The sequence below is a fragment of the Notamacropus eugenii genome, chromosome 3 (genome assembly GCF_028372415.1).
Source record: "Notamacropus eugenii isolate mMacEug1 chromosome 3, mMacEug1.pri_v2, whole genome shotgun sequence".
In the NCBI taxonomy this organism is placed as follows: Eukaryota; Metazoa; Chordata; class Mammalia; order Diprotodontia; family Macropodidae; genus Notamacropus; species Notamacropus eugenii.
In genome coordinates this window covers 633363-656173 of record NC_092874.1, presented here as the reverse complement: position 1 = coordinate 656173, position 22811 = coordinate 633363, and the positions used below count along the sequence as shown (strand labels likewise).

At 55.1% G+C, this 22811-nt stretch overlaps 1 protein-coding gene across 7 annotated transcripts in view; it reads right to left on the bottom strand.

Moving 5' to 3' along the window:
- Window positions 1-593: 593 nt before the first annotated feature.
- The window catches only part of PPP1R9A (protein phosphatase 1 regulatory subunit 9A), an 82230-nt gene continuing 60012 nt past the window's right edge, over window positions 594-22811 (bottom strand). Inside the window, exons 8-18 of one of the 7 annotated variants that reach the window (XM_072650733.1) lie at window positions 22319-22372; window positions 20281-20510; window positions 18736-18832; window positions 18506-18659; window positions 10298-10455; window positions 9900-10096; window positions 5722-5920; window positions 3219-3338; window positions 3035-3058; window positions 2202-2384; window positions 594-1268 (exon numbers count right to left, since the gene is read on the bottom strand). In XM_072650733.1, coding sequence (XP_072506834.1) covers window positions 1065-1268; window positions 2202-2384; window positions 3035-3058; window positions 3219-3338; window positions 5722-5920; window positions 9900-10096; window positions 10298-10455; window positions 18506-18659; window positions 18736-18832; window positions 20281-20510; window positions 22319-22372 — 1620 coding nt within the window. In that variant the 3' untranslated portion in view covers window positions 594-1064. Of the gene's footprint in view, window positions 1269-2201; window positions 2385-3034; window positions 3059-3218; window positions 3339-5721; window positions 5921-9899; window positions 10097-10297; window positions 10456-18505; window positions 18660-18735; window positions 18833-20280; window positions 20511-22318; window positions 22373-22811 lie in introns of those variants that run through there. The other 6 variants (XR_011976462.1, XM_072650734.1, XR_011976461.1 and 3 more) reach the window with 6 other exon arrangements.

Genomic DNA, 22811 nt, shown 5'->3' with positions numbered 1-22811 from the left:
CCTACCATCTCTGCCTCCACACTACCTAAAAGGGCTTGCAGGGATGACAAGACCAGTCTCTTCCTCAACTCCAGCCCCCAGTAAAGCAGCAAAGCAAGAATCCAGGACAGGTGAGGGTACAGGCCCCCAGAGGCCTCTGCGGGGCTCCCAGAAAAGCCAGTCAGGTCCCCTTCTCAAGAGTCAGGGAGCATGCGGCATAGCAGCCAGATGCAGCAAGCAGTGGTTAGACAAGAAAACCCCCACCCCACTTTTTCCAACATGTACACTGAGTTTCCCAGCCCCCCCCAGCCCTCCCCACTCCTTGCTCATGGACAACTGGAAGGACAACCCAACCTGAGGCCCCCAGAGCTGGACCTGCAGGGCTCAGCCTCTCTCTGCTCTGCTCCTGGGCCAGCCCTCAGCATGTCACCCAAGCAGCCCTTGCAGCCTCCCCAGGTCAGGGGAGGGGTCCTTGGTCTGCATCTCACACTGGACCCTTCCATGCATCTCCAAAACACTCCCTAAGCGCAAACTCATGGAAAATCTCCAGTAGAAAAGAAAGACAAGAAGTCCTCAGTCACAGCCCAGTCAGACTGCTCCTGGGACAAAAGAAATTAATTTCCTGTTCAGACTTTGTTGGGGATGAAGGAGTGTGGGGGCCCGTCAGCACAGCTGACCAGCCAGTCAGGGAGGATGGGCACAGGATGGGGGATCTCGGTGCCCAGGGCTGTCCAGGAAGCCTTGCTCCTTCCCCCTCCCGCCACAGTCCCCAGCTCCACTTTAAGGCTCTGGGGAGGGTGATCCTCCATCTCTGTAGCGAGAGGAGGCCATCGATGCCGGCCCTGCCCAGGCCCTGCCTGGCTCTCTACCATGTCCTCAGGTGCTCCAGGCCAGAAGGGAGGCCTGGGAGAGTCCCTGACCCAAACTTCCTCAGGGAAAAGAGGCCCCCACACCTCCAGGGTCCTTTCTGTTTCTCTTCCATGTGAGGAGCGCCTCCCAAAGCTGGAGATGGAGAGCACATACAGTTACTGCAGGAAGCCCCAGGCCGAGGGGGCCGAGGCAGGTGCCTGGCCCCGGCCCCTGGCTCACTGCTCACTGGTGCCTTCAGGTGGCTCTGGGGATGTGGGCTCAGCCCTCCAGCCTTTCCGCTGTTGCTCCTTCCTCCGCAGCTTCTCCCGCTGCTTCTCCATCTTCTCCTGGGCTTTGCGGGCCTTGTCCAGGGCTGCCTTCATGTCCTTCAGCTGCTTCTTGATGAGGGCTCGGTCCTGGGATGAAGCTACCCCGAGGGCCTGGTAAGGGGACAGAGGGGCAGCCTGTCAGAGCCAGCCTCAAGGAGCCAGAGCCATGACCCCCTTTTTCCCCTTAAGTGGAGCTGGCCAGCACCAACCCAGCGGGCTCCCCCAGATCTTCGCCAGCCTCCCCGGAGGGCTCCACACTCTCATCGAATCCTCTCAACAGCGAACTGCTGTGCTTGCTTGGGGCCTGGGGCTGTAGGGGTGACCTGGCCCATCCCAGCTCCCACAGTCTCTCAGCGGCTCTGAGAGCCGAGCAGAGGCATTGTTACTTAAGTGCAGGGAGATGGGCAGGTGCCACATCCTCCTCTGAATGGAGGATGGAGTCCCACCTCCCACCTCCTCCCCACACCTTCCTCCATAGAGGGCATTTAGGGTTAGGGTTCCCTTTGCCTTGGTCCCACCTCCAGCACACAAGCCTTCCCCACCTCCCCTCACTGGATCAGGAGCTTCCTGAGGGCAGGGAGGGCATCCCCAGCACTCAGCCCAGAGCCTGGCACATAGAGGACTGCGTGTCCTCACAAGTTTGCTCCTGAAATGAGCAGGGGCCACAAAGGCTGGGAAATTGGCACATCAGAAGCCTCTCAGGTCAGAAGACCTGGTTCCCTGGGAGACCCAAAGGCTCCTGTGGCTCTCCCACTCAGCTATGACCCTCCAGACCGTCAGAGAGCAGGGATGCAAACCTGCAGGGCCTAAGCATGGTCTCCAGAGAGGACAGATGGGGTGGGGGGAGTGCAGGCAGGAGGACTAGCTGCCTGAGTCCTAGGGGTCCCACTGAAATGAAGTGGAGAAGTAGAAAAACAGGAGGCAAGAGGCTCATGGAAAAGCACCCAGGACAGTGGGATGGCTGGTGCTGGCCAGGGATGAGAGGCTGGAGAGACCATAGGGAGGATTTGAATCTTGTGACCTGTCTTAGTAACCCCTCCTTACCTTGAGCTTAGTGCCATCCAGTTTCAGAAGCTGCTCCCCGCCAACACTCTGGGCGCTGAACTCGGCCACATACTGCTCCATGTTCAGGGTTCGAAGCCACTGGGACACCTGCTGCACACCCCATTCCCGGATGGCTCGGCCCTGGCCCTGGCTATGCTTGGGAGACTGCCCGTCATCAAGAATCTGGGAACAAGGCAAATGGTCAGAGGGCCCCAGGGTCTAGGCTGGGCTCCTGGACAGAGGACGGGCAGTACCTGGGGTGGGCAGAGGAGACCACCTCCCCCCATCACCATCCGCCTCTCTCTACACTGGACAGAGGTGCACCTAGGACCTCTTCTGGGGCATCCAGAAGGGGACACCCTGAACTCTGAAGACAACAGAAACCCCTAAATCTACTTGGGAGATGCTCCTTGAGGGGTAACTAAAAGGGAGAAGAGAGGTTGGAGCTTTTCTTTCTAAAATAGCCAAAGTGAAAGGAATGTTGGTGGGCAATGGGTCAGAACAGGACAGAGACCTGCATCAACTGGAAGAACATGAAGAGGAGGGTGGGAAAAGGTGGGAGAGGAGGCTGCCAGGAGCAGAGGTGGGGGAGCAGAAGTAGGGGAAGGTGGAGGCAGAAAGTGGAGGCTGCCAGGAGCAGAGGTAGGGACAGATATCCAATAGGGCTAGTACTGGGAACAGTATGAGTGGAAGTCCAACAGGAGGATAGAGAAGACGGGCTTGGAGCCATTTCTGACCCACCAAGACAAAGTTCTTGAGGATTCTACACCTGACACTTTCTAATGAGGGCAGGAAGTGCCCTCCTGCTCCACCCCATAGCCCAGAGCGCTCACCTCATCATCGATCATATCCAGGCTCTGAGTGCGAGCATTTAGGGAAGAAAAGAAGAATGTTCAGAATAGGGTTCCAGTCACTCTGCACACATGCAGGTTTGGGGGGGGCAGGCAACCTCCTTCCTCCACCCCCCAAACCCACGTCAGGAGCTGGGGCTGGACTCAGGAGGCTGCATGCACTCACCTCATCTGAGGACAGGGCCAAGGATCTCGAAAGCCCTGGTGCTTTGGGGTCAGGGCCAAGGCCGCTGAGGTCGGCAGAGCTTGTGCTGCTGGGGCTCAAATCATCGGGGAGGGGGAAATTCTGCAGGAATGAAGGAAAGGGAAAGTGAGGAGCCTGGTGGGCAAGGGGCAGGTCAGCAGCCCCTCAGGAGCCACCTTGCCAGCATGCCCCAGAGGGTGGGCATCCCCTCTCCTGAAAGGTTCCCAGCCTGGCCTGAGGACTTGGGGGCATGCCAAGCTGCTGAGTCACACCTCAGAACAGCACAAGCTGCCCTGTGGATGGCAGAGATCTGCCCCTGGGGCCAAGACCATCACAGGATGGAGGTGCCACCTGCCCCAGTGCCCCCAAGGCAGGAAATCAGGGATGGCTGGCCTCAGTACAAGAGAGAGAGGGTCCAGCAGCATCTGGGGGCTGGGAGTCTGCCTGACCTCCAAGGCCTGGCCCTATCCTGGGCCCATTCCACCTCTTGCAGGAAGCCCAGGTGGGTTCTGGCCTGCCCTGAGGCACAGAAAGTGGGTTGCTTCCCATTCAGAAATGGGCTTATCTGTCTTGTGAACCCCTGAGGAGGAGCTGGGTCTAAGCATCCAGACCACAAACTCCATGCTCCCCTGAAACACTCAGTAGCCGCAGCTCCAACCTGTCTTCAGCTCTGAGCTGAAGTCAAAGAAAAAGTCCCCAGGAAGAGATCTGGGGGAGGAGGGATGACCCTTAGCCAGCTTCCTTGCTGGCTCAGACCCCAGAGTTTCCTGATGACTCTCAGAGCTGGCTCAGTGAATTCCCTGGGATACCTCCCCATGTGCCTGACCACACAGTAAAGGAGCATCAGCCTGGAGACCAAGGCCCAACCCCAAACACGCCATCCTCCCTCGCTCACCCTAGCCTGCTTTTCATCCTTCTATGCTACCTAAAAACCCCTGGTTTTATGTCCCTCTATCCCTGCTGGGACCTTTCCACCATCCCCCACCAGACTGCCTTTCCTGGGCATTCCCAGCACTGATCCCTGGGCTGCTGAGAATATCTAGAGCCCCAAAGACATCTGTCTCAGGTGGTAATGAGCCTGCACTGTTGTCACTGATGCGAAACTACCCCAGACCATCAGTTCCTCAGTCATTGGCCTGGATTAAGCCTCCAGCCCTCAGCCATCACCACCCTCCTCTCCCACCTTCCCTCGGGATGCCAGCTCTGTGCCCCATCAGGACTTTGTCCCTGAAGTCAACCAACAAGGCAGGTCAGCCATCTTGAATAACACTTCTCTTCACCTTTCCTTTGAATTTGGAAACCAGCCCTACTCTCCTCCTATCCCAACTCTCTCCCTCTCTTCAATACTAAACTTCTTGAGGAGGTGGGCAACAGCCAAAGCCTGGCACTGTGTGGCTTCATGGCTGGGGTAAAGGCCGGGTCCCCCTTGACCTGTTCAGCTTTTCTCTCATGATACTTTCCCACCCTTCCCTCCCCTCTCACCGTCAGCTGCCAGGCCTTGGGCATCCCACCTTGACAACACCCCCACCTCTGTGACCCTAAATCAACCACTGCTCCAGGGTTTTGTCTGCCTCAGACCCACCTGACCCCTCAAGGCACTGCTTCTGAATAAGTTTCTGTCTCTGCCTGGCACGCAATGCCCTCTTACGGCAGGCCAGCATTTCACCAGGCTTTGGGTCCTCCCTCATCTCACCTGTTCCAGCCCAAAAGACCCTAAATCTGGCCTCATTCTCAAGCCTCCCTGCCTTGCCTCCCCTCCCCTTCCACCAGCCCCAGGTGCCAGGGGGAGGGGCCCAGGGTGGGCTGGTTGCTGGCCTCTTATTCAGATTCATGATCCGGGTCTTTTTGCACACTCAGTGGCCTCTCCCTGAGGGGCCAGTGTTCTGTGAAAGTGTGAGAAACCACTAGGTGGTAAAGGATCACGGAAAGGGTGGAGGTGAAGAGTCAAACAGTCCCTGAAACCGAGGCCACACTTCTGCACCAGGTTTCAAAGGACAGGTCCAGACATGTCACATGACTTTGCTCTGTGCAAATGACTTCGAAGAGTTCCCTTCCCCCAGGTCTCCCCTGGGGCCCCCAGAGGCAGCTGCTGGACCCTTAAGAGACATAAGCCTACTATGTGCTGGGCCCTGCAAGGGAGGTGATCCCCAATCGCTTCCCTGGGGCTGTCAGTGGTCCAATGTGTGACAAGCGCAGGGGACCGAGGAGAACAAGGCAGGGCAGTGTGAAAGGACTAGAAGGGGAGAGGGGAAGGAAAGAGGGAGGGAGGAGGGGAGGAGTGAGGGCAGGGGGAGTGAGGGCAGGGGAAGGGAATGGAGGGAGGAAAAGGGGAGGGGAAGGAAAGGGAGAGGGAGGAGGGGACAGGGGAGGACAGGAGGCCTTTCCCACACCACCAGTCCTGGGCATCACCAGCCGGGCAGCCACATCAAGCTGAAAAGGAGAAGGCGGGGTTTTAGCCTGGCTTTTCGGTGCCCAAGTTTTCTACCTTGGACCCTTTTTTATGGGAGCTGGGCTGCCCAGGAGGAGGCTCAGGGGCAGGGGCAGGTGCTGGCCGGTTTCGGGAGCCGTGGGGTCCTTTCCTGCGGGCACTAAACCATGGGAAGGGAGCGTGAGTTGGCCGAGCAGGCGGCTGCACTCCAGGAGGCGCCTCAGGCTCCACATGCTGCAGCCTGTCTTTGAAGACCCTGTTTGTGAAAAAAAGGGGGTTAGGCGCTGCAGGGGGCAGGAGTCCCTGCACCTCTGGCCTCACCCCTCCCAGCACAGAGCCAGTTCAGGCCTCTCAGTCCAATCTCTGGGCCACAGCACTGGACCACCTGGCCTCCACGCTACAGCGTGGCCAGAACGTGGGGTTCTGGATAGAAAACCAGACTGAGCTTTTGGAAATGTGGCAGGCTGTGTAACCTAAGCTTGGGGAGCAGGGACCCGAGGCCCGGCTGCTTCCTCTGGGCCAGGTTTGACAAGAGAGTAGAAAGCAGGCCTCTCTGCCTCTATAAAACTCAGAGTGGAGGGCTGAGGGAGGGGAGGGGCTCAGGGAGGGGAGGAGGAGAGGGGCTCAGGGAGGGGAGGGGTGGAGGGGAGGGACTCAGGCTTTTCTCCCATGACCTGGAGCTTTCTTTTGGGGGTTTTGTTCATTTGGGGCACTGATGTGGCCCCTGCTGCATGCCAGGCCCACAGCCACGCAGCTCCCAAGCAACTGAGGCTGCATTTGAACTCAGGTCTTTCTGCCACTCCCCAGTGCTCCAGGCACTGCACCAACTAGGCAGAGGTCATTATTAGGGCAGGTACATGTGATCCACTAAAACTCTCAGATCTTTTTCAGATGAACTGGCTGACTAGTCTTTGTCATCTGGACCTTATAAAGGTGTGGAGCTTTATGCTTATCCCTGCTCAAGTCCATCCTAACTGATTTGCCCCTGGGATCCAACACATATGTTATCTCACACCTCTGTGGTCTCACGGGGAAGGTGGGGGTGGGGGAGAGGGGGCCAATCAGTCAACAGCTGGTGGAAGTTTACAACATGCCCAGGTGTGTTCTTGGGTCCCTGCCCTCCCCAGGAGAGAATGGTGTCTACCACCCCGACACCAAGAAGATGCCATGTATGGAGTCAGAATCAGGTGCCTTCCAAGGGATCATGGTCCCCCATCCTGCCACATCTGGCTGGTGAGCATGGCACCCCAGAATGTGTTAGACTGCCCAAGTCCATTGGTGGGCACTAAGTGGGCTCTATATACTGGTCCATGCTGAGGGGTGCTCCCTAGGAGCCCGAACAGAAAACAATCCCCCACATATTCACATGAGCACCCCAGGGACCTCCACTGCCCGAGGTCTGACCGCAGCTCCCCTTTCCAAGTGCTCACAAATCAGCCTTCATCATTTTGCCAGGATGAAGGGTAAGTGCACTGGCCATCATTTACATTCTGCTCTCCCCTTTCGGAAATCAGGATGCCATCTGATGCTTTGGCTTGTTTTCCAAGAGATTCTGATGTCACCTGAAGCATCTCGGTCATGCAGTGCTCCAAAGACCAATCAGGTCACCCATGGGGCCTGGGGACCAGAATGCACGGAGAAGAGGGAGCTACATGTGGCTGCACCTATGCCACCTACCACACCTACGCCACCTTCCCACCTACACCCAAGACACTCATCCCAGTGCCCAGGTCTCCACCACTGAAGAGGAAGCAGAAGCACCCTCTGCTGTTTTTAAACCTGTCTCCAGAGGGCTTCTAGTCCTCCTCAGGTGTCACCAAGGCCCCAGGATCTTCATCCCTTTCCTGCCTCAGACCTGTCCTTTCAGGCTCCACCCCTTCCTTTCCTTCCCTTTGGGCCTCCCAGGCCCGCCTGCCACACTTTCATCCAGCCATCACTTTCCTGGCCTTAGTCCTGCCTCTCCCCTTTCTGTCCCTCCTCACATCTGGGGGCTGCCTCTGACTTCCTCTCCCTTTGGCCTGCCAGACCTGCTTTCTCACAGCCCGACCCTCTGGACTGGCCTTTGGCACAGACCTTAGCTGACTTTTTGCCATTCAGAATGCCCTGCAATGGGGAGGAGGGGATTCCCTTCCCACCACCCCTGTACCTCACCCCCCATCAGCTTCCTCTCTAGTTAAGCCAAAACTGACAGCCTGAGAGGTTTAGTGTGCATCTTGGGTCTTTTTTTTCTTTCTTTGGGGGTAGGGGGGCAATCAGGGGGAAGTGACTTGCTCAGCATCACACAGCTAATAAGTATCTGAGGCCAGATTTGAACTCAGGTCCTCCTGACTCCAGGGCCAGTGCTTTATCCAGTGTCTTCTCTCCTTTTTCTCTCCAGCTCAGGGTACAAAATGCTGACTGATGCACTTGGGGTCAAGAGGGTCAGGACGTAGAGTTCCATCCAGGCAGAGAACGCTCATCTTCTGGGGCCACAGAGTGGAAGAGACCTGTCCAGGGTGCTCCCCAAGTGGTCTGGCCCACCCAGTCCAAGTGCACTCTACCAGGCCCCAGGCACACACAGGCTGGACCACATGATTCTGTCACCATACTGGGTGGAGAACACGCAGCTTGGAGTCAGAAGACCCAAGTTCAAATTCCACATCAGAGACTTACCTGAAGCTGTGTAACCCTTCTCCCAAGCTCAGTTTCCTCCCTTGTAAATGGGGATAAGAAGCCCCAGCCACTAGGGTTGTTGAGATGACACAGACAGCCTTCGAGGCTCAGTCTTCTTCTTCCTCTTTCTGTGGTCATGAGGAGTAAGCAGGACTCTGGCAGGGTTCTCCCCCACAGACGGGCATGTCCCTACAGGAGGGGAATGCAGAACTCAAAGCTGAGACTTTTCTGCTGGAAAAGGATGTCCGAAGACCTCTTGACTCCAGGCTCCACATACTTCAGGGTGGCCTGCATCCTCAGGGTCATGACAGGGTGAGAGCAGGCATGGAAGAAAGGCCACACCCCAAGTGATGGTCAAGGCAAGAAGGGGCTAAGGGGGCACCCTGCCCCAGGTCATATTGCTTTATCCAACTACACTCCAGTGACATGGCGCTGTTGTCCATGGGGCTTGGCACTGTGGTTCAAGTGGTGTGGCACTGTGGTCCAAGGGACGTGGCACTGGGGCCCAAGGGGCATGGTGCTGATAGTCCCATTCCCATCTGCTACCTGGTTCAGAGGGCCTGATGGTTTCTAGTTCACCCTTCCTGAAGGCGTTTCTCTCATTAAGTCACCTTTGAAAGGAGGCTTGGACCTGGCTCAGTCATGGAGAGGGTCCAGACTTCTGGGAAGCTCTGCCTGCTGACCCCAGTTCCATTCAGCATCTGCCCCAAGGAAGCTGTGTTCAGCCTTGGCTCACTCAGCTCATCCCAACACTGGGGTGGAGGGTGCGTGGACCCAGGACAAGAGCCCCTTGCTTCTGGACCAGGCTCATTCCCACTGCACCACAGAGAGCTTTTCCTCAGTCTGACATGTCAGAGAAGGATGATGGACAGAGAGATATGGGACTATGGAACCCAGACTGTGGAGTGATGTCTCCAAATGGCCTGAGGGCCCAAAGACCCCTTAATGCAGTGCTCAGGCATACACCTCTAGGATCCTACCAGGCAGAGCAGGTCCCCACAGGTGTTCTGAGAAGAGTCTGATTTCAACATTGTGTGCTGAGGCAGCCCCAGACCACATGTGTGCGTGGCCGAAGATATGTTCATGGTGTCAGAAGAATACTCAGGTTAAGCCTTGTCACAATCAAGCTCTGAGGGGCTGCTCCTTTCCAAGGCCTGGATCACCCTCTGGGCCCTGGGGGCTATTTTGGCATAGTCCAGCCTGGGATCTAAACCAGGACTGAACCAGCACCAATGAAAGAAGACTGCAGATGAGCAGAGGCCTGGTCATGCTGCTGGAAGCTGTGCTCTGGCACCTACCTGGAGACTGGGCCTTCCCACTCATCAAGCTCGTGCTCAAATGCCCACCCTCCATATTCTGCTGAACACGCACAACCTCGGTCTGGGGTCCCTGCAGACTCCAGCTGGGCCTGCCCTGGCTGAGACGCCTTCTCTCAGCCTTGTTCTGGCTTCCCAAGAGCCTCCCAGGCCTGTGTCCTCCTCCCACCCCGTGCAGGAAGGTTTTAGCCTCCTCACCTAAGAGGATGAGCCCCTGGCCAAAGGCACAGATGCAGAGCAGGTGGAAGCATAGGAAGGAAGCGGTACCTTTTCCTGGGGCCCCCTTCTCGGTGGCGGCCGAGCGGTGGGAAGGAGCGGGCTTTGAAGGAGAGTGGAGGAAAGCGCTTCCCCCGAAACAGCGGTAAGGTGGATGGTGCGCCCGCAGGTGGCCATGGGGCTTCCTTTGGCAGGTCAGCAAGGCTGGCAGAGGGGCCTGTGGCCTGTGCCCACCCGAAGGTGCCGGTCTGGGAGAGGACAGAGCGGGTTATGCAGTGCAGGGACTCTCCAGAGGCCACATGGGTCAGGGGAGGGGAGGAGGGTGGGGTGCCCCACACAAGAGTATCTAACCCCTAACCTGCCTCCTGATAGGCCAACGGGGGCACCGTGAGCGGGCTGGGCCCCCACGACAAGCCCAAGGCCGGATCTCCAGCAGGGCACGCTCTCACCTTCCGCTCCATGCTGTCTTCCCCATCTGTGGAGCTGACACTATCATACAGTCTGCTCCGTGAGGGCCTCTGTCGTTTGTTCTTCACGGACAGCTGGGCTCGAGTTTTCTGGGCTTTGGAATCCAGACGTTCTGTCTCTGGCACAGCTTCATTCAGGTCTGAGGAAATAACATTCAAAGGTCATCTTGAAGCAGAACTGAGCTCAGGGCTCTGGACATGAAGGCCTGAGCAGATGAAGCTGATGGCAGCCACAGGAGGGCCCAGGGCAGGTTCCCAGGGGGTGCAGACCAGGCCCAGGCTCCCCTGGTAAACAAGACAAATGCCGGAGAGAAGATGAGGCTGGGGGAGTTTAGGCCACAAGAACACAGGGGTCCAGGGAGGGCAAGGGGCATGTGGCAGACATGCCACTGCCCTGCCCTCTCTTGGCCTCTGGGTGAAGAGGCCTAACTTCTTTTCCACTTTTACTTTTCCACACAAAGTTTACTTGTAAAAGGAAGGATTCTTAGGCCCAGGCTCAGAGCTTAGATGAGGAGGGGCCTACCTAGGACACCTTTTCCTTTAGGCTCCTAGGATTAAAGCTGAAAGGGGCGAAAGAGAGCACCCCTCCCCTCCCCCCCCATCACTCTTTAGGTGAAAAAACAGGTTCAGAGACAGCATGGGATTTTCCCAAGATCACCCAGACAGACAGACAAGGGCAGGGATCTGAAGGGTGGGCTCCCCTGACTACAAAGCAGGCTCATTTCCAGCTTTTCCCCAGCGATGTTCTGGGTAAGACATGACCACACTGTGGAGCCCGGGCTTTGGGAGAAATGAACATTACTCTATGATATTAACATTTGTGATCCACCCTGGTCCTCCTGCTTCTCTTCAAACCCACCTCCTGAAGAGATCCCTTTAGTGGGAGATGGCCCAGAATGGGGGAGGAGCCCCTGTCCTTTAAGGCCACTGAGAGGGCTGGCTGGGGATGGCGTCCCCTGCCTCGATGCCTAAGGCTGCCCAAGCTGATGGACAGGCCTCCTTCTCAGCAGGAGGAGCCTCCTCATTAAATGTCCACCAATCAGGGTCCATTTTCACTTGTGGGGGAAGCCCTTTCAGGAGACTATTAGGCCTTTGGGGGCGAGGTCTCCCTTGTGTCTGGCTGCTGAGAATAGCCAATGACCATCAAGTTACTGACGCTGGCGAGTAGTAATTACTCAGCAACTCTGTTTCTCAGGGTTGTAATTTTCCAGTCTCATCCCAGAATCCCAAGAGTCAGATAGGAGGACAGCATATTCCAGGGGAAACAGGGAGGGTCCACCCACTCCTGACCTTCCCCTTCATCTCCACACCTCGCATGAGAGGCAGAGTGAAGTCTGAAAAGAGCCCACACCCCAGAAGGGCAGAGAGTAGCCTCTGCTGCTGTCCTGCACCCCCAGGTCCAGCCAGGGCTCAGGAGCCTGCGGTGTCCTAGTAGATGTCTAGGCCCCAGTGGGGAAGCCACCCTGACCAACGTGCCCCCAGCCTTGGCCTTTGTGCCCACAAGTTAGGCTCTCACAGAGTCAATACAAACCCCAGCTGTCATCATCATCATCATGAGGGCCACTTCTAGAGACCCTAGCCTTTCCCTGACTCTACCATCAAGTGAGGAAGGAAGGAGAAGGGAAGACACATCTATAAAGTGCCTCCTGTGCACCAAGGCCTGTGCCAAGCACTGTTCGAGGCTGGTGTTGTTACTTTACTTTTGAGGAAACTGAGGCAGGCAGAAGTGAAGTGATCTGCCCAGAGGCTGGATCTGAATTCCTGTCTTCCTGCCCCTTTGTCCAGGGTCACACAGAGAGCAGGTGTCAGGGCCAAGCCTGGAGCTCACATCTCCTGACCACAGCAGTGGTGCTCTAACCCATATACCACACCATCCACTATGCTGTTAATTGCTCCTTACAGAAGGCTGGTGGTAAGCCCAGAGACACTGCAACCGAGCAGAATACTCACACAGGAAAACCAAGGTGGGCACCTGCCTGGGAAAAAAGACTGGCCACCAGAGAGGAAATACTGTAAAACGTACCCAGGATGACGGAAGTCTCCAGGGAGGAGACCTTTGGGGGCAGCTAAGTAGTGCAGTGGATAGAGCACCAGTGCAGAAGTCAGAGGACCTGAGTTCAAATCTCACCTCAGACACTTGACACTCACTAGCTGTGTGACCTTGGGCAAGTCACTTAACCCCAGTTGCCTCATCCTGGGTCATCTCCAGTCATCCTGAGGAATATCAGGTCACTGGATTCAGATGGCTCTGAAGGAGAAGTGAGGCTGGTGACCTGCACAGCCCTCCCTCACTCAAAACAAAGTCAAGTGCAAGTCATGTCATTATTTCTCTGGTGTCATGGTCTTCTTTGACAATGAAGGACGAACACACAATTGCTCCTTAGAAATATTTTTTAAAATGAAGCCAAAAAGCAAATTTCTACGGACCAAGGACACTGTTCAAGCATCCTTGGCCCTAACAGCCTCCTTTCCCAAATCTTTGATCACTTCTTAGAATGCAGTCTCTGAAATCATAACCTGGCCAAACTAGGTAAAGCAAGAAGGGCTGATCCCACCCTCACCCCAACATCCACCAGAAGAATCTTTCACCACCACACCTCTGCCCCTGGGGACCAACTGTAGGGTTAAAAGGCATCATGGGATATTTCTGCACATCAGGCAGGGTTGGGCAAAGGACAGTCCCCTTCCTTCTGAGGAGTGCTCTCTGTATGTCCGTGGGGAAAAGACAGCCAGTTTAATTGATTTAACCCCACCTTAACTCCCAATCGGGATGCCAATATTAAGGTGCAGCCATCTTTGGCCAGAGCTCTTCTCAGCCTTCTCCTCTTCTCTCAGCTGACACGCCAACCCCTGCACGGCGCCCCCTTGTCTGCTCAAAGTCCCTAACCCTCAGGCTGAGTGCTCCTTAGGCACTGCCCAAGCACTCCAAATATTACCCAGCACCTCTAGGGGCTTAATAAGTCCTTACTGACTTGTCCTTTTGAGCAAAGTCCTCCCAGACCAGGAAAAAAAAAGCAACCTATTTATTTATCCATGAACTCAGTGTTGAGCAAATGGCAGGTATTTAATAAATGCTTACTAATGCCCCCATTTTACAGATAAGGAAGCAAAGGCTTTGAGAGGTTCAATGGATCATGCGAGTGAAAATCAGAAGCAGAATTTGAACCCACGTCTCTTGACTCCAAGTCTAGTGATCTACCCATTACCCTAGGATTCTAGCAAGTGCCTTCAAAAGGCAGGGTTCACAGCCATGTCTTCTAAGTGCTTGAGGCGCCCCTGGGCAGGTCCTTCCTGCTCCGAACCAGGTTTTTAAAGGCAGAAAATAAAAAAAGTGACTGGGGAAGGAAGTCAACCAACCATACTGCAATTTTCCCATACTACTCCCATTCAGGGACCTGCTGAAGTGTCTACACAGAGCAATGCATGCAGTGAAGACAATTTCAGCCTGACAAAGGCAACACTGTAGCGGCTGTACTTGTAACTTAGTAACCAGAAGACTCCTTGGCTACAAAGTAGCCAGTGAGCCACTCACTGCCAGGAGAGCCAGCAGCCCCCTCCCCTCGGGTTACCATTACTACCTAGAGCTCCCATCAGTACTGGAAGCCAGACTCAAGCACCCGGTTCCCAGCGGCCCAGCCTGAAACTTTCCTCCCCAAAGGGCTGTTTCCAAAGCCAAAAAAAGAGGGATTGAGAATCCCAGCTGCAGGTTTTTTCAGTTCTGCCTGCTTCTCTGCCCCAAAGAAAAATCTAACACTTTCAAGGTGAACTCAGCTACTGGCCTCTCTGCTCTCCTGCCCTCTGGACATCATGAACTGGATACCAGACACCTTCACCTCAACATTTCCAAAACTAAACTTCATCTTTCCCCCCAAAATCTCCCCTCTTCCTGACTTCTCCAATACTACTGAGAGTACTGTCATCCTCACAGTCACTCAGCCAGAGGCCTACGTGTTATCCCCTCCTCGCTCTCTTATTGCCCCCTCCAACTCCATCCCATAACCAATCTGTTGCCAAGGGCTGCAAATTTTACCTTCGTGATGCCTTTTGTATGCATATCTTTCTCTCCTCTGACAACCTCATCCCATCACACTTAGACTATCAAAGTAGCTGCTGGGGGACCTTCCCCAAGCCTCTCCCCACTCCAGTCAATCCTCAGTTCAGCTGCCAAAACGAGTTTCCCAAAGCCCAGGCATGACCATGTCATCCTCCTAACCAATAAAGTGCAGTGACTCCCCATCCCCTCCAGGATGAAATATGAAATGTTCTGTTAGTTAGCCAGTCCCCTCCTTTTCTCCCCCTCCCCAGTCTTCTCAGCAGGGATGGAGCATACCTGAGAAAGGCAGGAGAGAAGGGCCTTAAAGTGAAGGGAAGAAGCAGCTAGAAGATACTATAGAAGTAGGGACAGAGAGGAAAGAGCAGACACCCCCAGGGCAGCACAGGAGGCATAAAAAAAGGACAACCCTTGGCTCAAATGTCTATATCCAAATGCACATGAGGAATGAATGTGATGGAGGAATGAGAACAACATAGCTCCAAAAAGACAGTGAAAGCTGCGTAAGAATGGCTGCTCCTACTCTGACAGAACTATAAACTGCTGAAGAATGCAATGACAAGCAGGAGACAATACAGCAACGATGGCACTGTAAAAGAGGCGGCTTTGAAGGCTGTAAGAAATGGCATTGATGCAAAGAGGGCCAAGACTCCAATGACTCCAGAGAGGAACAACGGAGCTGAGCTCTCCATTTCCTGCAGAGAGACAGACAGAGGATGGGGACAGATGGACAGATGCACACATATGGGTGTTAGGAAGTTCTATTCAGGCCCTGAGAGAAGCGGAGCTTAGAGCACTTGGGTAAAGACCAAAGAAGGGGGAAACACAGAAATCACCCCCAGAGAGCCAGTGCCCAGGATGAGCAGAAGCCACTAAAAGTGAGCAAACGCCCCTGATGAAGTCAGGCCCCCGACCCAGGGGCACTCCAAGCTCAGGGGGGGAAAGTCAGGGGTGCCCATGTGCCAAGCCCCCAGAGCCAGGCTTGCCCATGCACTGAGCCCCCTGTAGGAGATTCAAGAGGCATAACAGACCAGAGAAGACAGAAAGCTAGGCCAAGGACTTCAACCACAATGACTTGGACTTGACCCCAGTGATTTAACATCTTAATCCATGACTGGGATGAGGGCTGGCCAGCACTTGGGGGATGAGCTATCAGTAGCCCAAGAACGTGCCACAAGCAAAGAATATTGGATGGATCCAACAAAGGGAAGAGCCACAGGGATCAATGTGAAGCCTCATGCTGGGACTCCCAAAATCAATTTTTTCAGCACAACATAGGAAGGCTTGGAGAGATACCAGCCTGTCTACATCGCCAAGTGGGGGAAAGGGGGTGTCTTAGTGGACTGTCAGCGTGGAAAGTCAGCATGAGGGTGGCCAACAGACGGTGTCTGAGGCTCATCTGCCTTGGCCAGATCCACATCTGGAATACCACAGCCAGCCTGAGCCGGCACCATGAGGTCACAGCTGCAGTGCTCACAACAAACACAAGGGAACCTTCCAGCCACATACTTTAGGGGTGGGTGGGGAAATGACACAGGTGGTTAATGGTAGGACCCAGGGCCTCTCTCTCCCAGGGCAAAACTCTCCCACAAGAGGCTGAAGTCTACGCCTTGTATGGTGACAGTCCTCCCTTTCTGGTCCTTTGTCCCTCCCTTCTCTCTCCTTTTATTTTCTCTCTGTGCTCCCCAAACTAGCCCCAAACAGGTTTTGCTTCCTCCCAGGCAGACTCAGGCCTGAAAATAAAGCCTTAGCATCAGCTGCAGCCTTTCCCCCTTACTCCCTGATCCCGTGGGGGAGGGCCACGTGTCTGGCTAGGGCCAAGCCAGGCTGGCCTCTGAGGAGGTTGTTTGTACACTATCAAGCAGACAGGATTGAAACTTCTGGCTCGAGGCTGCCAGGAGTACAGTTCCTACCTCGTTCTGCTCAGCATCTCAGTCTTCTTGGACAGCTCAGCCTGTCAGTACTCTTCAGTTACTTTTCATTCTTAGATTGAGGCTCACTTGCCAAGCCTACCTCTGCCTCCCGTGCCCCAGCCTCCTGCCTGAGCAAAGACCCTCTGCTGCCCCCTCCTCTCCTGTCAGCACACTGTCACCCACCTGCCCGCAAGACGGAAGGAGGAGCCTCTGGTTGGCTTCTCCTAGCCTGGCCTCCTCTCTTCCTCCTCTCCCTCCCTGTTAGGACACTATGGCTCCCCCTGTTCCACACATTTCCTCACAACAGAGGGCTGCTCTACACAGGGAACGCTGATACACTAGAATCCCTATGGAAAGGCAGGCCTGGGGAGGTTAGGCTGGATGCTGGATGCCTGTGAAAGGCCTTGAATGACAAGACAGAGTTTGAACTTTATGGGAAGGAGGAAAGGGGTCTGAGGGGGGCAGAAGAACTAAGCCAGTGGCCTGGGGGCACAAGATAGTACAGGAGCATGCAGGAGGCACCTGGAGGGGAGCTAGAGGCAGAGGCTGAACTGTAGTGGCCAGGGTCTCCAGGGCTCCCAGGGTGGTGGCCGCAATGCCCGGCTGTGCCCAGAGTGCCAGGGCTGGGAACCCCCAAGCTAAAGATCATTTAAGAACTAAGCCTGGCCCAGATTCCAATTACATTAAGGTCTGATTGTTGCCTCCCCACAACAGACTTGGAAAGGGCCAGTCAGGATGACTTTGGGGGCCAAGAAGATAGGGGGCTCTTTTTAAATGATAATGGGAAGAGGGTACAACCGTGACTCTGAGGAGACTTCCAGTCCAATGCACTGATCGAGAACCCTGGAGGCCTCCTGGCTCTGGGCCTATCACCACGAGGGCTGGCTGCGATTGTGGCTGAGCCAAGACCCTGGGAAAGGCCAGGCCCACCAAGCCTATAGCATGGCAGCTACATCCGCCTTGCCCAAATGACTGTACAAGAAGGGGACAGCAGGAAGGGAGAAGGAAGGAGACAAAAGTGGTTCAATCATCCCTACTCCAGGATGGGCTCCCATCCCCTGGGCTCGTTTCACTTCATCAGACTGGCCTTCACCCAGGCCCACATCCCTGACGAGCCTCAGCCAGTTCCTGGAAAGGGCTTCTCTCTGCCTTACATTTACATTGTGAATATACCATCGTGCCTCCCCTAATTAGAATTAGAATTCAGCTTCCCAAGGGAGTGGGGTAGTGAGCATTGTTGACTATTTTCCTAGCCAGATTTCCTGAAAGAAATTCTTCTCTACTGGGAAACTGTATCAAAGGATCTGTAATTCTCACTCTCTCCCTCCCTCTCTGAACCCCTAGAGAGGCTCCTCTCTAGGCACCTCGCTCTCTCTTTCTCTCTGTCTCTGTGTGTCTGTCCATCTCTTTTTCTCTCTGTCTCTGTTTCTCTCTCTGTCAGTCTCTCTGTCTTTTTCTGTCTCTGTCCCTCTGTCTATCTCTCTCCTCTCTCTCTCTCTGTCTGTTTCTCTCTCCTCTCTGTAAGCTCTCTCCTTTTCTCTCTGTCTCTCTGTTTCTCTATCTCTCTCTGTGTCTCTTTCCTCTGTTTTTCTCTGTCTCTCTGTCTCTGTCTCTGTTCCTCTAGCTCTCTCCTCTCTCTGTCTGTTTCTCTCTCTCTCCTCTCTGTCTGTTTTCCTCTCTTTCTTTCTCTGTCTCTGTCTCTCTGCCTCCCTCTCTCTCCCTCTCCCCTCAACTGCCTCTCCCAATGTAATCCCAATACTAGACTCCAAACTCATAAATGACATGGATTAATAAGGACAAAGTCAACATTTAAAATAACTTCAGGTCAACAGACTTTCCCTGGCCCAAAGGGGGCAGACAGGGAGAAAGGAAATAGGGGGTTCCCATCTGGGCCTTTTGGCGGCTTCAGCTCCCGACCCCATTCCGCCCCCCCACCCCCCACCCCCACCCCTCCACGGCCCATTTTTGGGCTGCTCCTCTATACTGGGCTGGGCTCTGTCTTCTCATTGGTTACAAGTCCAAGGCACAGGAAAGGTATGCACCTGGTGATCTCCAGGCACTCCCTGGCCCGGGGTGCCCCTTGCTAAGGCTTCTTTAGCAATGTAGCACCCTGGACAGCTCCGTCCACTTTAGGAATGTCTCTAGCTTCTCATCCCTCCCTCTGGGGGGCAGCATCTCAGCTGCCAGAGCTCCCTGGCACTCCCTCCCCCACTGATGAGCACAGACCTTGGCTGGACACCTGCTGGCTGTCCAGGTTTTCCATGGCCTCTCCCTTGGGGACATCCAGCCCCGTGCTCCGCTCAAAAATGTTGTTGTTGTTGTTAACTTGCGTGCTGTCCTGCTTCATCAGCCGGAAGACCTCGGATTCTAGCTCTTGGATCTAGAAGACAGACATGTGCTGCAGGCTGAGGTGGCCAAGCTCCCCAGCTAGCCAGAGACCCGAGGCTGACACTCACCCGAGCCTGGAGGCCTTGGACCTCCACCAGGTGAGCCTTCTCCAGCTCCTCAATCTTCTTTCTCTCGGCTTCCTGCTTCCGGAGGAAGTCGAGTTCTCTTTAGAAGGAAAGAAAAGAGGGAGGAGGGATCCTCTGAGGAGTCTCCATGGGGAAAGGAAGACCAGACCTAAGAAAACGTGGCCCATCACAGGGCTTAGAAAGGACCAGGCAAGGCATCTAAGCTGGGCCCTCACAGAAGCCATCTGGAGAGACAGGAGCCTAGTCTAAACTAGCCCCAGCACACTGGATGGACCTGAGGACTCCAAGGGACGGACTGGATGGAGCCTGGGATCCTGACCTCTGCTAACATCCCCTAGGGTGCCCCACAGTGCATACTGGCAAAGTGCCAGGGAAAGCCTATCTGGCAGCTGAGAAGCAGATGGGCTGGGATAGGGACCCGGGCACTAGAGGGGCATCCCCTCAGAGGAGGAATCTGAAGGCCTATGAAGGAAAGTGACTAAGCCCAGGGGATGGACTCTCCATCCCAAGGGGAGCACTGGGCTGAGTAGATATGGGTCAATGACCCCCAGGGATGATCACGCTTCCAAGTGACTGGGTATCACCATCCTGAGGGATGGAAAATGCCTGCTCAAGGTCACAATAACAGGAAGTGGCAGAGCAGGGGTGTGGACCATGTGTGAGGATGCCTGTGTGGCCACTGTGCCCCATCAAACTCCTTTTTCTTGGCCAATTTTCACTGTAATAAGAGAGAGGTCTGGACCCTCAGAATGCGTGGGTAGGGGTTCAAAGGCCATAGTCAGTCAAGAGCCATCAGGGAAGTTGCGGGGAGGAAAGCCGGGGCTCAGGTCACAAGTGGGGGACATCAAGGGAAGGTCTGCTCTGCCTTTAGCCCAGTGTAGATGACGTTACAGGGATGCCTCCCTGGGGTCACCCAGCAACAGCATCCCTAGTCTACTCTCTCCCAATCACAGGGCTCAAGAGGATGTCCGAGGTGTCCACTCTTCTGTTCTCACTCAGCAGTGGATGTACCAGTGGGAACAGTGCTGAAGGACCAGCTGCAGGACAGAGGGAAAGGTGGCCACACCTCTGCTCCAGGCCCCACTGTGCACTGGGAAAACCACTGACTGAGAGCAGAGGAAAGGGGCATCATGCACATGGGAACCCTGAGCACCTGCTACAGCACTGTGCAAACAGTGCTGAATAAATTATTCTTCCATCCTTCCTTCAATGGACTGAGGGAATGATGTCTGAGGTGTTCTCCCCTCCTCTTCCCTATGCCTCTGTCTCCCCAAGGAGGCCCTCCCTCAGCCTGTCTCCCTGAGGAGCCCCCGCTCAGCCTCTGTCTCCCCGAGGAGGCCCTCCCTCAGCCTGTCTCCCTGAGGAGGCCCCCCTCAGCCTCTGTCTCCCCAAGGAGGCTCTCCCTCAGCCTGTCTTCCTGAGGAGTCCCCTCCTCCTTCTTCCTCTGTGTCCCTGATGAACCCCTCCTCAGCCTCCGTCTTCCCCAGGAGCCCTCCGTCCCCCTCAGCCTGCCATCCTCCATCTTACTTTTGCTGAAAGTCCTTGATGAGTTTCTTGGCCTTATTGTACTTTTTCTCCAGGGCCTGATACTGGCTTTGCGTCTCCTTGAGGTGCTCATTCACCGTGTGGCACAGACTCTGTGCCTCGATCCAGTAACTCTCTAGTTTCAGCATCCTTTCTTTGTTTTCTTCAATGTTCTGTTGCAGTCGGGTTTTTTCAAGCTCCCACTGCATCTTCTCATTTTCTGCAGCCTGGAGCTGGGCAGAGAAAATGTCCCGTTCAAAGCCCCATCTTGGAGGAGCCCAGACACACCCCAACAACCTCTGTACTCATGCCACCAGCAGGAGTAGGACATACTAATCTGAGGGAGATGCAAAAATCATCAGCCCTGCTCTGCTGCCTCCCCTGAGTTGTCCTGTGCCAAGTCTTGCTCCTGGGCTTAGAGTGGCAGGATGTCCCACACCCTTAGGAACACCCTCACTACAATAAATCAGCTAGAACCCTCTAAAATCCAATATAAATGACTGTGGCATCATCGAGAGTTCTGAGAGGTCCTATTGCCCAAACCCACCACTGGCAGGTGGCAAGCCAGTTACCAGCCCGAAGGCATGTGGCTTCGTGGGGGTATTACAAGGAGGAATCCTGAGAAATGATGCTCATTGATGTCCACCCAGAATGCATTGTGCCCTTAGCCACAGAAATTCCTAGTCCATGAACACGTGGGTGGACATCTGCGATGGGAGGGGGACCAAACTGGGCATGCTAGGGACTGCCCAGCTGTGTCAAGGCTGCGGGAAGGGGGCACAGAACCCTAGGGACCCCACTTTATGAATTGCAGGCTTCCAGGGTGGTATGGGAGCTACCTTGGAGACACAGTTGAAGCTCCTTTTCCGCCCGAGGGGAGGGGCAGCTACAATAACCGCTTGGTTTTGGGGACTTTGACTTCATGGACCTGCTGTTGGCTAGCTAACCACCATTCTCTATCACGTTACTCCTATGGCTCAGCTGATGCCACAGATGATGTGTGGACCCATCCATACTCAAGAGCTACTTAGGATGAGGCTGGACATGCCACAAAGCCACGAGAGCCATGGGAACTCAGCTCCAAAGAAAACAGAGAAAAACCCAATGGTGTTTACTGATGTCAAGACAGAACAAAAGCGGGAGCCAGAAAGGGACTGAGCCTGAGTCTTAAAGCTATATTAAAAACTGTAAGAGACTGCAGAGATATTCGCCAGCTTGAAAGAATCATTTCTTCCCCAGGCACATTTTGTGAAAAGTGGGCAAAGTACAGAGGCCCCACACCCTCCAGGTCCCCAGCAGCCCCAGCAAGGGCCGTGTCTCCTGCCTTCCTTGGTTGTTTTTGTCATAAAACTATGGCTGCCAAGCCCACTGAACCCTGCACAATCTTAGAGCGTTCCCATCGTAAAAAGCAAGCGCATTTTGAACTGTGTGAATGACTAAACCTTGTTTTAAAGATTCAATTACTCCCATGAAAACCTTTTCCTAGCAAGCACAGGTTACCCCAAAACAAACCACAGAGCTCCTCCTGGTGCCACTGACGCACTGGGAATGGATGACCTTTGGGCAAGCAGAGGGAAGGCACCACCTCTAGCATGCCAGCATGTTCCCTCTGTATGTCCCTGGCCACCACCTCCCTCTTCCTCAGGACACCTGGGGCACCTGCCACCCCTCCTTGACCCTGCTGCCAAGGTTCACCATGAGGCTGCCATGACACTGCCAGGGGTCGCCCTGCCACAAAGCCTCCGTGACACTGCCAGGGGGGGCACCCTGCCACAAAGCCTCCGTGACACTGCCAGGGGGGTGCCCTGCCACAAAGCCTCCGTGACACTGCCAGGGGGGAGCCCTGTCACAAAGCTGCCATGACACCACCAATGAGGTGGCCCACCAATGAGGTGCCCCGCCAATGAGGTGCCCCACCACAAAGCCACCATGACACTGCCAGGGTGGTGGCCCACCACAAAGCTGCCATGACACTGCCAGGGGGTTGCCCACCTGCCCTATCCCTGCCAGAAGGCACCCCTTACGATCTCGTCCTCCTTACCTTGCTCTTCAGCTTCTGGATCTCGGCTTCAGTGACTGCATGCTTGATCTGCAGCTAGAAACCAAAGACAAACAAGGTGGACTCTCCTAGATGCCCACCGCCAACTCGAACCCCAGCCCCACCACAAGGCTGGGGGAGAGCTGGGAGAGAGCAGAGCTGGCCTCACCGACCTCAGGCCATCCTGGCCAGAACAGGATGACCAAGGGCCACAGGGGGCCGGGGTGAATGAACCCCAGCTAGAACAGGAGGAAGGAAACTGGGCAGAAGACCCCAGGATTTACCCTGGGGAGTCATCCTCGGGCTTAGCTTCCACCTTCCTCGGCCCCCCTCCTACCACTCTGCTGCCTGCAGGGCTTTGAACACGGGGTGCTAGGCTGGTGCACCTCCCAGCCCTGAAGCCCATGCTAAGCATGGAGACACCAAGACAGCCCTCTGAGGCCCAGGGAGGTGTGAGTCTCACAGGCAGTATCTGAACCCAGGGCTCAGACTCACA